The 14,026-nt window shown below is 44.1% G+C and overlaps 1 protein-coding gene across 1 annotated transcript in view; it reads left to right on the forward strand.

Moving 5' to 3' along the window:
- Positions 1-14,026, forward strand: part of LOC115324421 (venom metalloproteinase antarease-like TtrivMP_A) — a 41,504-nt gene that overhangs the window by 10,865 nt on the left and 16,613 nt on the right. The window contains exons 3-4 of the mRNA XM_029985023.2: positions 9,381-9,473; positions 12,708-12,834. Of these exons, the coding sequence (XP_029840883.2) occupies positions 9,381-9,473; positions 12,708-12,834 (220 nt within the window). The remainder of the gene's footprint in view (positions 1-9,380; positions 9,474-12,707; positions 12,835-14,026) is intronic.

Consider the following 14,026-nt stretch of genomic DNA (forward strand, 5'->3'; position numbering starts at 1 on the left):
GAGAAGATTTCTCGGAATCTTTGCCTACTACAGGCGCTTTGTTCTAGACATCGCCAAGCTGTCCGCACCGCTGACATACCTCAGGAAGGACGCCGTGAAGTTCGAGTGGACAGAACAGCACCAGAGGTCATTCTACGAGCTCAAACGAAGACTACAGACGCCCTCGATTCTTGGCCACTTCGACCAGTTTGCTGAAACCGGGATCCACACCGATGCCAGTAACACCCGACTGGGTGCGGTACTAGTCCAAATGCAGGACGGCGCAGAGCGAGTCATCGCATACGCAAGTCGGACGCTGTCTAACTCGGAGAGGAACTATTCAACTACTGAAAAGAAGTGCCTCGCTGTCGTCTGGGCAATAACAAAGTTTTGCCCATATTTGTATGGAAGTCCTTTTCGCGTGGTCACAGACCACCACTCGCTCTGCTGGCTGGCGAATCTGAAGGACCCCTCCGGACGCCTCGCCCGGTGGAGCCTACGACTGCAGGAGTTCGACATGACGTGGTGTACAAGTCCGGCCGGAAGCACGATGACGCCGACTGCCTGTCAAGGGCCCAAGTCAAGGCCGCTCCTGCTTGCACCAAAGAGGACGACGATGAGTGTTTCCTCGGCGCTCTGGATGTCAGCGATATGGCAGCACTCCAACGAGAGGACCCTGAGCGCCGAGCACTCGTCGAGCACCTAGAGGGACAAGGAAGAGCCGTTCTCCGCGGTTTTGTACGAACACTGCCAAGCTTCTTTTTCCGACGAGGTATGCTCTGCAAGGAGAACTTCAGCGACAACAACACGGCGTGGCTGTTGGTGGTCTCTTCCAGTCTTCGAGAAGAAATTTTTTAATCCTGCCACGATGACCCGACGGCGGGACACCTTGGCTGCAGAATTCTTGCCAGGATACGCGAAAACTACTACTGGCACAAGCTTCCGGAGACAGTGCACCACTACACCCGATCTTGCCGCGAGTGTCAACGACGGAAAAAACCACCGACGAGACCGGCAAGACTTCTTGAGCCTATTACGCCACAATCTGCCCGAGGCCAGCAAATCGGAATAGACATACTTGGCCCATTCCCTTCATCGACGCAAGGAAACCGATGGGGAGTCGTCGCAACCGATTATCTCAAACGGTACGCCGAGACAAATAGTCTCGGCGTACCGCAGATAGAGTCGAAAAAATTGAAAAATCCGGCGGACCTCAGGCCCTTGCCCAGCTGCAGCTGGACGTTGATGCACTCGAGTGGCGTAGTAGGCGGCTTAACATTGAGATTCATGGGATCCCTGACACCGACGGCGAAGACCTTTTGAGTAAGGTGAACGACTTAGCAGTGAGACTAGAAGTTGGTACTTTGGCCGGGGAAGACGTCTCCGCTGTTCACAGGCTTCCAGCTAGGCCCGGAAGGACACGTGGAATCATCGTGCGTTTCGCGCGTCAGGAGCTGCGGGATACGTGGCTGGCCAAAAGGGGAGTCCTGAGAAACAGCGAGGATAGGGTTTTCATCTGTGAAAATATGACCTCCCGCTCTAGGGGACTTCTCTCAGCTGCCAAAGAATGGCTCAAACAATCAGGCTATAAATACGCATGGCATGCGAATGGAAAAATCCTCGTGCGTAGAGCGACTGGCGATTCGGCAACAATTATAAAATGCGAGGATGACCTACGTGTCCTGCGGTAGCAGACTTGTACACGTTACTGAAAAAAAGTAACTGATTACAATTACAATTACTACAGTCAAAAAAGTAACCGATTACCGTTACTGATTACTGCCTCCCAGAAGTAATTGAACAATTACTGCAAAGTAATTGATTACTTTTCAAGTTACTTTCACGTTACTTCTTATTGCGATGACAGAAATACACAAATACACAGTAAAATATTGCGTACACAATTTTGTTTGGTTATTGTTCCCTTTTTTGTTTTCAGACCCGGAGCTTGTCGTGTAGCTGACGCGTCGACCTAAGGAACAAAGCCCACTAAAAAGTCAATAGCGAGTTCCCGCTTCCCGTCGACTTTATCAGCAATCTGCAATGAGATCCGGAACTCCCCAGCCAAGGCTGGTGGCGCGCTTGTAGAAGAGCGTGGCGTAAAAGAAAAAAGGATTTGCCGACTAATCCTAGTTTTATTTTTTTTAGATGTTAAAAAAATGTCATTCATTTTTGCTCCATGGCTGAGTGACTATGCTGATTTTTGTGAGAAAAAAGAATTGTGGGGTGAAAAATGTAATTGGTAATTGTGTAATTGATTTTGTAATTGATTACAGAAAAAAGGTAATTGAATTACTCCGAGCGTTACAGCTTGACAAATGTAATTGAAGCGTTACAAAATTACACTTAACTGTAATTGATTACAAGTAATCAATTACTTGTAACGCGTTACGTACAAGTCTGTGCGGTAGATAGTCAGTCACCTCAAGCTGTCTTTCCTTTTTATTTTTTTTTACATTTTATGATTCAGTTGGGCCATACTACTAAAGAAGAATGGTTTGCGTCTCTCGGATTACGGAGAGACAGACTGAGTTGTCTGCATATGAATGTGCAGTCTGTAAATAGCAAGTTAACTGAACTTGAAAGTTTCTTTGCTGATGCCGATAAGCATTGGGATGTTATTATGTTGACTGAAACATGGTATTCAAACGATGTTGCCATCTTTCAGTTGCCTCAAAAAAGAACATACTATCTTAATAGAACTTCACGACGTGGGGGTGGGGTTTCACTGCTCATAAATGATTCAATGTCATGTGAATTGCTGAAAGAGTTTTCTGCTTCAACCGACGGTTATGAAGTGTTGTGTGCCGAGACAAGGGATATAATTTTTGCGGTGTGCTATCGGCCACCAGATGGTGCTTTGAATGTTTTTCTTTCATTCCTAGAAAATATGTTGGCCTGTGCAAGTTACCGCAGACAAAACGTCATAATAGGTGGTGATTTTAATATCGATATGAATTCTGATAGCGCGAGGAAAAAAGATTTTGAGAGGGTGTTCCTTTCGAATGGGTGTACGAATGCTATTGAGTCATTTACAAGGATTACTGAAACGACGCAAACAACTCTTGATCTTTTCTTAACAAGCTATGATCCATCGTGTATGATTAGTGGAGTTTTGAGTTGTCCAATTAGTGACCATATGCCTGTTTGTTTGTCAGTTCGAACAACCCCCCTCGAAAAGGAAAAATCTAATACTAACGTAACATTCCAGCTTATTAACGAAAAGACCTTAAGCGAGTTTCAGAAAGAGCTTAAGGATACGTGCTGGGACGAAGTTTTTCAACAAGGAGATGCCAATATAGCTTATAATATTTTCCTCGGCATATTTGTTGCAGCATATAAGAAGCACTTTATCAATAAGGAGCGCAAATTCAATAAGAAATTTCGGAAACCTTGGTTAACAAAAGAGCTCTTACGGAAAATTAAGAAGCGGGAGAGGCTTTATCTAACATTTATTAAGAAAAGGATCCCTTCAGACTTGGAAACGTTTAAGGTCTATCGTAATAAACTAACTAAAGAGTTAAGGAATGCCAAGGAAGCTTACTACATAAACCTCTTTTCTAGCTCTGCAGGGGACACAGATAAGCTATGGAGCAAGCTAAGTGTAGTCATGAAACGAAAACAGAATGTTGAAACAATAGAAAGAATTTCTCTCAATGGACGCGTACTGACAGGAGTTGAACTAGTGAATGCGTTTAACCATTATTTTGTCCATAGAGAACCTGAACTGTGTTCAAATGAGTCTTGTAGTTACTCCCTGTCCGGAAACGAAAGCAGTATTTTTTTACATGCAACCGACAGTGTAGAGGTATGTTCAACCTTTCTTGGACTCAAGAACTCTTGCAGCCGTGATGCTGACGGTATTCAGATAAGACCTGTCAAGTACGTAATTAATGAAATCGTCCATGTCTTGGTTCATATATACAACTTATGTATTTCCACAGGAACCTTTCCAGACAAAATGAAAGTTGCCAAAGTTACAGCACTATATAAAAAAGGTGATAGGTTAGACATAAAGAACTATCGCCCAATTTCTATCCTTCCAATTTTCTCGAAATGCTTAGAAAAAGTTATTTTAAATCAAATATCGTCATTTTGTGCAAAAAAACAGCTAATAACTAAAGCTCAGTATGGATTCCAAAAAAATAAGCCTGTGGAGCTGGCTCTTCTTGAGCAAAAAGAATATATTTTACAAAACTTCGAGCAGAAGCTTCTGACTTTGGGCATTTTTGTTGATTTTACCCAGGCCTTTGATCATATCGATCACAATATTCTAGTTAAAAAGCTTGAGCGCGCTCAAGCTTTTTAACTAGACTAAGTGGTAGACCCCTTATGCCATACCGCGGTATGGCATAAGGGGTCTACCACTTGAGTTCATAAAATCCTATCTCGGCAGAAGGCGACAATTCGTTTTTCTGAATGGCTTAGCGTCTAAAAGCAAAGAAATAATCTCTGGTGTGCCTCAGGGTAGCATTCTTGGCCCGTTGCTTTTTAACTTATACGTCAATGATATTGTACATATATGTCAACAGGCGAAGTTTATAATCTATGCGGACGATACTAGCATATTTCTATCGTCCAGCTCCTACGCCGAGATAACCAATATGGCAAATGATGTTCTACGTAAATTAAGCTCTTGGTCAAAACAGAACCGTCTAAAAGTTAATTCTAATAAAACTAAAGCCGTTTTCTTCTACACAAGAGGAACGCCTATCCCATTGCATCATAACATAGCGTTTAATCACACAAACATCGAAGTTTTGGACACTATAAAAGTGCTTGGCACGTACTTCTCCAGTAACATGCAATGGGACGAGCATGTTAACTTTGTACTAGTCAAACTTAGTAAAATAGCTGGTATACTGAATCGAAATAGGTATATTCTTCCGGAATCAGTTAAATTATTAATCTACAATACGCTATTTGTATCTCATATTAACTATTGCCATCTTGTATGGGGCACAACAACAGAATCTAACCTCCATAAATTACACTTAATGCAAAAGAGAATGATACGCGTTATTGCCAATGTCTCATACACCGAACATACTGACTACCTTTTCAAGAAATATAACATTCCAAAAGTTCGTGACATATACCGAAGGAGGCTTATGCGAGATTTTTATTATAGCATTAGGAAAAATACCTCTACACTCTTAGAAATAGGAAACTTAGAAAAAAGGCAACCTTCGCATAAAACACGAACTCCAGAACCATGGATAGTTCCTCGTTCTCGGACAAATTATGGTGACCAAATGCTTAGGAATACTTTGCCTCGACTACTAAATTCATTTGAGGAGGCTGGCACCGATATATCCTCTATAACCCCTTCTGAACTGAGATATCTTTTATGTTCATTTTCTGATACCGGTGCCCTTAGAACTGCCTGAGATGAAAACCAGCTATTTCCTAGAATTGTTTTGTGTTCCTTACCCGACCTAATCATGTTAAATTGCAACTGTATACTAATGTGTGGAGCTGTATCGAATGAGTGAATCTGATTGACCAGGAAGTGTTTTGTTACTGTGTGTGGGTGTTTTGTGAGTCCAATGCTGCCATCATTTAAAGGGGGCCGAGGGCCCCACAAGCTGCGTTTGTAGCTTTTTTCCTCGGCCTCCTCCATTCTGTATGAAATGGAAAACCAATAAAGAAAGAAAGAAAGAAAGAAAAGCCTTTCCATCAAAAACGGCTCTTGAAGTCGCCAAGTTTTTCATCGATTCCATTGTCCTCCGGCACGGCACCCCCGAAGTCTTGATCTCAGACCGTGGATCCTCGTTCATGGCCCAGCTGACACGGGAAGTCCTTCGTCTCAGCCACACCAGCCATCGTCGCACCACGGCCTACCACCCGCAGACCAACGGACTGACGGAAAGACTTAACAAGCCCATCGCCGACATGATCTCCATGTACGTCGACGTGAAGCACAAGACATGGGACGAGGTGTTGCCGTACGTCACATTTGCCTACAACACGGCCGTGCAAGAGACCACGGGGGTTACTCCCTTTCAACTGGTTCTTGGTCTCAAGTAACGACAATACTAGACGGAATGTTACCCCACGAACGGGCTGTCGAGGGTAGCGACGATGCCCAGGTGGTTACCCAACGGGTAGAAGAAGCGCTTCAGCTCTCCAGGCTCCAGATTAAAGCCCAACAACGCGTCGACACTAGCCGCTACAACCTTCGTCGTCGGGACGTCCACTTCCAGCCCGGAGACAGGGTGTGGGTGTGGACACCGATTCGCAGCCGCCTTCTCGGCGAGAAACTCCTGAAACGCTACTTTGAACCCTACAACGTGCTTCGTCGACTCGAAGATCTGAACTGCGAGGTGATGCCCGACGGAACAAGGACCTCATCACGCCGCCCTCCACGACCGGAAGCCGTCCACGTCGTACGACTCAAGCCGTCTATGATCGATAGGACTGTGAATTGTATTTGGTAATAAGCTCGAAAGGACTGTGCTGCTCAAGTCTACGCAGTTTGCCATTATTTCTTTTTACTCGTTTTTTGTTTTGCGCGTTTTTCTTTCCCGGCACGTCACATCGAGACGATGCGCTTTTAAACGGGGGAATAATGCCACCCGCGTCGGGCGAGCGATCGCGTGCGTGGCCGAGTGGTTACCGCGCTTGACTTCCGCGCGGTAGGTGTAGGTTCGAATCCAGTCAGTGGACTGTCCTTTCATTCATTCTTTCAATTTGGCCTTCTCGTAAGTTCGAGAACATTCTCGTCTGATCTAGTTCCGAATATTCTACGCACCGAAATTTCTACGCCAAATGATCCAGAAACGGACGAGGCGAACGGAATCAGTCTCTCTCCAGCGCTCGATCCTGCGGTTTCGCCGACATCAACGCCCGCGACGCTCTGCTTTTATCTTTTGTTTTATTTTTAATTTCGCGCAAAAGTTCGCCCTATTAAACATTTAGTCTTTTGAGTTGTCATCGCCTCATCAATTGTCATTTGTGGCCATATGATTCCTTGGGGTGTGATGTGGTGGCCTAGAAACTCCAGGTCGTCTACACCATGCATGGATTTGCTCGGCTTGACAACATCACCGGCTTGTTGGACTCGGTTGAACAGTAGATGAAGGGGTTTCTCGTGTTCAACCGTGGTTGTGCTGGCTACGAGGATGTCATCGAATTAGGCGAAGATAAAATGAAGTCTTCTGGTGACCTCATCGATGAATCTTTGAAATGTCTCCGCCGAATATTTGAGGCCGAAGAGTATTCGGACATACTCAAAAAGGCCGGATGGGGTGGTGATTGTTGTCTTAGGAATGTCTTGAAGCGCTACCAGAGTTTGGTGATAGGCCTTCGCCAAGTCTATCTTTGAAGAGATAATGATCCCAGAGATGCTGGCAGACAAGTCTTGTATGTGTAAGAAACAATATAGGTCAGGCACCGTGGAGTCGTTAAGTGCCCGATAATCTGCTCGCGGGCGCCAGTCCTTGGGATCTTGTTTCGGGACCATATAGAGTGGTGCCCCGGAGTTGTTAGAAGGTGGTTGTATAATTCCTAACTGCAACATGTGTTAAACTCCCTATGCACGATTTTCTATCGCTCATCTGCGAGTCGACGAGGTCGTGCAGAGACCGGTGCACCTGTGGTAGTGGTATGATGCGTGACACCATGGTTGACGGGCACTTCCTGTTCATGGTTCCGTGATAGATAGGGAACTTGTTCAAAATGACTTCTTAGGGGTACGCTGCGCAAGAGCGACGCATCGGGGAAGATTCAAGTGTCGACATGATTCTTTGAACAATGTTTTGGTGGCATCGATTAATGTGCGGCTGCAAACGTTGACTGTAAGCCCGAAGTAGTCGAGAAAATCAAGGCCTAAGATGACCGGTTGGACGTCCGCAATAATAAATACCCACCTGAACGTTCGCCTGAGCCCAATGTCAATGTCAGGGAACTTTGGCCGTAGGTGGACGATGCGGAACTGTTGACACCCCGAAAATACGACTTTGCTGGTAGTAGCTTTCGGTCAGCAGTACTACCCATCATGAGGGCGCCACAGTCCGATCAAAGCTTCAGCGCCGCAGGGCTATGAAAAAGCGTAGCTCCCCGAGTGATCTCGCGACGCTACAGAGCGGATCATAACGCGCCAATGTATAGCACAGCGGGCCAGTGGCATCACGACTGTGCAATACAGTTAAACTGTCCTGTGTGGTGGGCACCATTAACCCCCTCCCCCTCGCAATTACTTCAGTTGTCACAAAAAGCTCCTCACAAACCAAGAGCACTAGGACCCCAAGGCGGATTTAGACTAGTGTGGATAATGCAATTAACGCAAAGGTGCAAGCGAGCTGGAAAAGCATTAAGAAAATAATCTCTGGAAAAGAATAACAAAGGACAAACCAAAATCCTCCAGCACAGCTTGGAGACTTTTGCGCGAATAAAAAAATCCGCCACTCCTGGTATCGAACCAGGGACCTCTCCATTTCCAGTGCAGCGCTCCACCAACTGAGCTAACCAGAAGTTAGACGTTGGTAGAGCAAACATGTTTTTTTCAGCTGCCACCAGTCTAACACCAAAAAAGGGTGAACGGCCTGCATTTTAAGGTTATGGTGATAAAATAATTAATGCAAAGGAGTAAGCTATAGCTGGTCAAGAATGAGGAAAATAATCCCTGGAGGAAGGAAACGCAGGACAAACACAAATCTCCAAACACGGCTAAGTGACTGGTGCGCAACCAAAAAAAATATACCTCGTCCTGGTAATGAACCAGTTAGTTAGTATTTGGAGACTTGTGTCTGCCCTTTGTCCCCCTTTTCTTCTTCTCCAGGGATTATTTTCGACGTTCTTGTCAAGCTCGCTTGCACCTTTGCATGAATTCTATATCATCATAAACTTAAAGTGAAGGCTGTTCACTCTTGTTGGTGCTAGACTGGTGGCAGCTGATAAAACAGGTTTGCTCTACCTACGTATAACTCCTGGTTAGCTCAGTTGGTAAAGCGCGCCGATGGAAATGAAGAGGTCCCTGGTTTGATAACAAGACTAGGTGGATTTCTTCGGTCATGCGCCAGTCACGTAGCCGTGTGTGAAGATTTGTGTTTGTCGTTCATCCCTCCTGTTCCCCTTCTCCAGGGAATATTTTCTTCGTTCTTTAAACCAGTCTTGATAATTTTGATAAACTCGGAGACGCCATGAGTGTGTAATGTGCCCAAAGCGTTCCAAACCACTTTAAGCTCCTCTGCTGATTTTATGTTGAAGCTTTCTGTGCTCTTTTCACCGCACTCATGCGCAAAATAGCCCAACTGCATGTCCTCTTAACGAATTAGTTAGCTTTTTTTACGGCCATACGAACTGTATAAAATGTTCATAGAGGAGTCCACCTCTTTTTTTTAATAGGTGTGTGCTTTATGACAATGTGTGCACTATGTCCCTTATAATATGTTTTTCAGATGAATGGAAAGGAGCTTGAAGCAAACATCTATCATGATAGAAATCGAATGGCGTCAGTGAAGGTAGAAGAAAGGAACGGCAGTGTCAAAGTGGTATGTAAAACTCTGTTCTTTTTCTGCACCTCCCGTTTAAAATTGACTCACCACAGAGAGTGTGCCTTCCAGGTGGCACAAAGAAGATTAGGCATTTAATATGAAATCACGTGCCCCCCCAAAAAAAAAAATAGCAATATAATTATGATGTAAGCCAATAAGAAATTAAAGACATTATAGTTGGTCTGGACGGGATCAATTTTGATATCTAAATGAGAAATCGGCAATCACAAAGGTTATTATGAAGCCAGCATATTTCGCTATTTTGTGTTTGTATTTTTTTTTCATAAGTCCAACAGAGAAATGTTGTTATGCTTCTTGCTAGTGGAAAGTATGAATCAGTACTTTTTCTAAATAATTTATTACACTTAACCTTTATACAAAGGTTGTACTGTTCGTATTAAAAAGAAGGGACAGATATGTCAAGCCTGAGAGGGATCAGATATAATTTTACTTTTAATTACGTTCAAGGTAAAGCAAATAAAGAATACTTAAAAACACAGTCAACTGTCGGCTTCGTCCAACAAAACAGCCTATTAACCTTGTATATACAGTGTTTTTGTATTAGCGTGACTAGAATAGCTTAGGCGTTGATTTGATGGTCATGGGGGCTACTAGGAAAGATGTGAAATATAATAATCATTTCCACTAACTTAGAGTTTACTTAACTTTTCTTTATTTGTTTCATTTTTGAGCATAATGCAATTTGAGAATTGATGCTTCACCTCATTCCAGTTTAGGCGTGTCATAAAATTATTATTAAAAAAAATGAGAGACGTTTCTAAATCTCTGTAATGCGAAAATAGAGCGCAGCTCTTGAGGAGAAGGAAGGGAGCGTATGCCCCTCCTCCTCCTTCTCCTCCATTCACTCCTCTCGTCTCCTCCTCCAACTCAGTTTCCCCCCAAACTTAGAGGGGAGAAATGACGTCATATAACTTGGTGTTACATCATATATGAGAAAATTTAGGTTCTTCACTAGATTTAGCGGAAAAAATTACAACACGTAACCTCAACACCAATTCAATTCCCTGCTAAATTTAGCGGGAAATGGAATTGGTGTTGAGGTTACGTGACGTCACTTTTCCCACGTAATCTCGTGACGTCATTTTTCCCTCTTAATTTAGCGCAGTTACACCGACCCCGACGCCGCGAAACACGGAATCGGTCGACTAAGAGCTGCACTCAAATTTACAGTGAGGCTACGGGGAGAGCGATATCACCCTTGTATATGGCTTGAAACCGAAACTCGGCCAGCAAAGCCCCATCGCTGTGTCAATGTCTCTGCTCTTCGCTTGCCTGGCACTCTTGACGTCATTTGAAGCGTAGAAACGTGAAATGCGGAGCCGGCGCGGAATGAAAGAATCGAAATTACGGGCTCGCTTAGCCGGCTCTGAATCAGTTTCAAGCCGTGCACAAGCTGACAGTCCTCGCCCCGCAGCGCGTACTACGAATTCAAACCGAAATTTTCGGCCACGGCTCTACTAAATGACGGGGAGAGTAAATTCTCCATCTACATTGTGACCCTCAAAGTGAGAAATTTAAAATAATAATTGTCCCTTTTTATTTCATTCACTAAGTATCTAATGCAGGCGTCTTTTTTTTTCAAATTCTGGTTCCTCCAAACAAACACTCCCCCCCCCCCCCTCCCAGTATAAATAAAACACACGCCTATGGCGTAAACTAAATTCCCGATATTATGTCTTCATATTTACATGTATTATGCCATATTCAGGCACAATTCTGGAGTAATCTATTAAATGTTGTTTAGATACAAATAAGACGTACATGGAAGGGGATTCAGATTTTGAGATGCAGTACAAGCCCATCAAATGAGCCTCACAACCTGAAAAAAATATTACTTACCCATGTTTCCTGAAGAAATGTTGCGAATGTTATCTGGAAAAAAACATTTGCTCACGAAAAAAACATTTCCCACATTATCAAAAAGCTATTTTTTATTTACTATGACCATTTTATGAAAGCTCAACTAAACATGTCACACATGAAACCTTTGACATGCTATGTCCAGCATGAAAATAACTTATCGCTTTATACGTCTCTATATTTCGGGTGCTTCTTAGCTTTTTATACATATATTGGTTCCGTGATTATGATATACCATATTTTACAATGAACGAGAGGTCGAAAAATGGCGGTTCTCACAACCCCCGAAGTGCTGCTGCCTCACCTTCTTCCTCGACCACCCGAGCTCGAACTTTCTTCTCATCTTCGTATCAACATGTATACAGAAATAATAATGTAAATAAATTGAGCTTTGACAGCATCAGTACATACCCGGGAACATTTCTGGCTTTCTTCCAGCCAGTCATTTAGTCATATAATGTGGTCCAAAGAAGCCCTAGTTCCCCAACAAATGTATTAGTTTTGAGTTTGTTTAAAATATTCAAGAGGTGAAAGTAAGAGGTAAAATATGCCCTCTTATCAGCGTATTTTATCATTAAAAATTCGAGAGGGAACTAAAGACAACTTACGCGCAAGAATGCGCGAGCATTCGTTAGACGCAGCGCGTTCCTACAATCAGCGCACCACGCCTTCCCTTTTCACGCTGCACTCCGGTGGCGAGATCACGCTCCCCGACTGCGCATGCGCGGCGCCCCCCCCCCCCCCCCCCCCTCCTCGGCTTCACGGCTTCCGTGAAAATGAATCTGTGTTACCCTATTTTCCTAATGGTTCATCCTTTTTTTTAAAGCTTTTTTTTTTCCTGGCGTACTTGCGTGACGAACCATCTGATATGACGCGTCGCAGCCATTGTGGGAGTTCATTCGTTGTTTCGCTGCTATAGACCGCAGACTTCGCTCCATGGGACAGGGTAATTTAGGTGCCGTCTTTCGCGGCTTCAAAAGCTGATAACTTTTGTTCGCTTCATAAGAGAGTTAATGCTTTCGCATTAAAAGATATTGATCCAGAATGCACATAGAAAACTATCTGTCACCTCGTTGTGAGTCGCGATCTGGGCTTCGTGGTCAGTGAAAGTAAGACATTTTAAGTTGCACGACCAGAATCCTCAAACTTGTTTACTATATTGATCCAGCTTGCCTGCGTCCTTTCTCTGCTTTTATCTACCGACTTTTTTATCTGTTGCTTGGTTCGTCGCGCCTCATAATTTATGGTTGCTCCTATTACAATACTTGTACTGTGTTTGGTAGGCAGCAGCTTATTACTGCGATCGCGCATGTCTTAACACTTTATTTATTCTACATATATTTGTTACAGAAAGGAATCCTAAGTGATACTCTGAGAATCGCACCCCTGGATATCAGTGCTCGATCTGATGACAGTCAAATTCCCCATGAGATATTTCAAGTGGAACAGCGTGCTGGTATTAGAGGTAATTACAAAGGTAATCTTTCTTTTCTAAATGCTTTGAATGAAGTGTTGGCAGATCAGTCGAAACGATCAAGAACTTCATATTCAAACTTAATGTTAGACGTGTGTAATTACACTGCGTAAAATTCCTTTGTAAATCATGTCGAAATAACGAATGCCACCCAAAAATATTTTTATAAGAAGCGGGTTTTTCCCTGTGTTCCGGAAAGTGCAAACGGGTTGCTTTTTTGGGAGTAAAATTTGGTGATTCGACCCTCAATATTGCCTCGAAAATAATAAAAAAAATAAACGATAACAGTCAAATTTCCGAGGTTATGGGGGTAGAATCCTGGTCAGGATGGTGCTCCCCCAATGATAGCCCCCGGGGAAGTTGATGAAATTAAAAAATAAAAATGTTGTTCGATCCCGCTGAACACATTTAGACGTTGGTTGGCTTCACAGCGCGAAGTGTGGTCACGTTTCTTTATAGCGAGTTCGTTTCACGGCACTCGTGCCCACGCGTGCCCACTCGCAGCGTGGAACGGGTTCGTTTCGGCCGGCACTCCACGAGTGGTTGCACCTTCCGAGTTCGTTTCAGCGCTGACACCCCACGCGTGCATGCACTCGCTGCACCGAGAAAATCGGGAGTGCGCCAAAATGCAATCCCGTCATGCCTTGCTCCGGCGGGGCCGGCGAGGAGCGGGAGCAGACGACGAGGGTTCGTCTGCTACAATGTGTCGCGGAACCGAACAGAAAAAAAGTAGATTTTCCGATAGAAATTGCGTCCCGCGGGCCACGAAATCAAACGCGAGCTTAAATTGTGAGCGTCTGCTATTTCCCTAAGGGAGCAATTGACAACCCGTGATTTATTTGCAGGTTTTAAGTCGCTCTGTTACCGTACTAACGCTGAAATATACCAGTGTGTAAAGGAATGCTCAGAACAAACGTAAGAGCGGCCCCCGAGATATCTATCACCATCCGTTTGCGGGTGAAAAATTTAACATTTGTCGACAAAACTCCCCCTGCAGAAACCTCTGACTGCCCAATAAGCATCAGAGAAAGCTAAACATAGTGACTTTACCCGAGGCTTGGGCAATATCATCATGTTTCACGTTTACCTACGTCAGCTAACTTGCCCCGTCGTATTTTGTTCGAGAAAGCTCTCGTTCTCGACGCCCTCACCAAGGCTAATATCTGATCCACCTATAATGACGATCCAAATCGAA

Source organism: Ixodes scapularis, unplaced genomic scaffold (assembly GCF_016920785.2).
Source record: "Ixodes scapularis isolate PalLabHiFi unplaced genomic scaffold, ASM1692078v2 PGA_scaffold4__175_contigs__length_147842914, whole genome shotgun sequence".
Taxonomy (NCBI): domain Eukaryota; kingdom Metazoa; phylum Arthropoda; class Arachnida; order Ixodida; family Ixodidae; genus Ixodes; species Ixodes scapularis.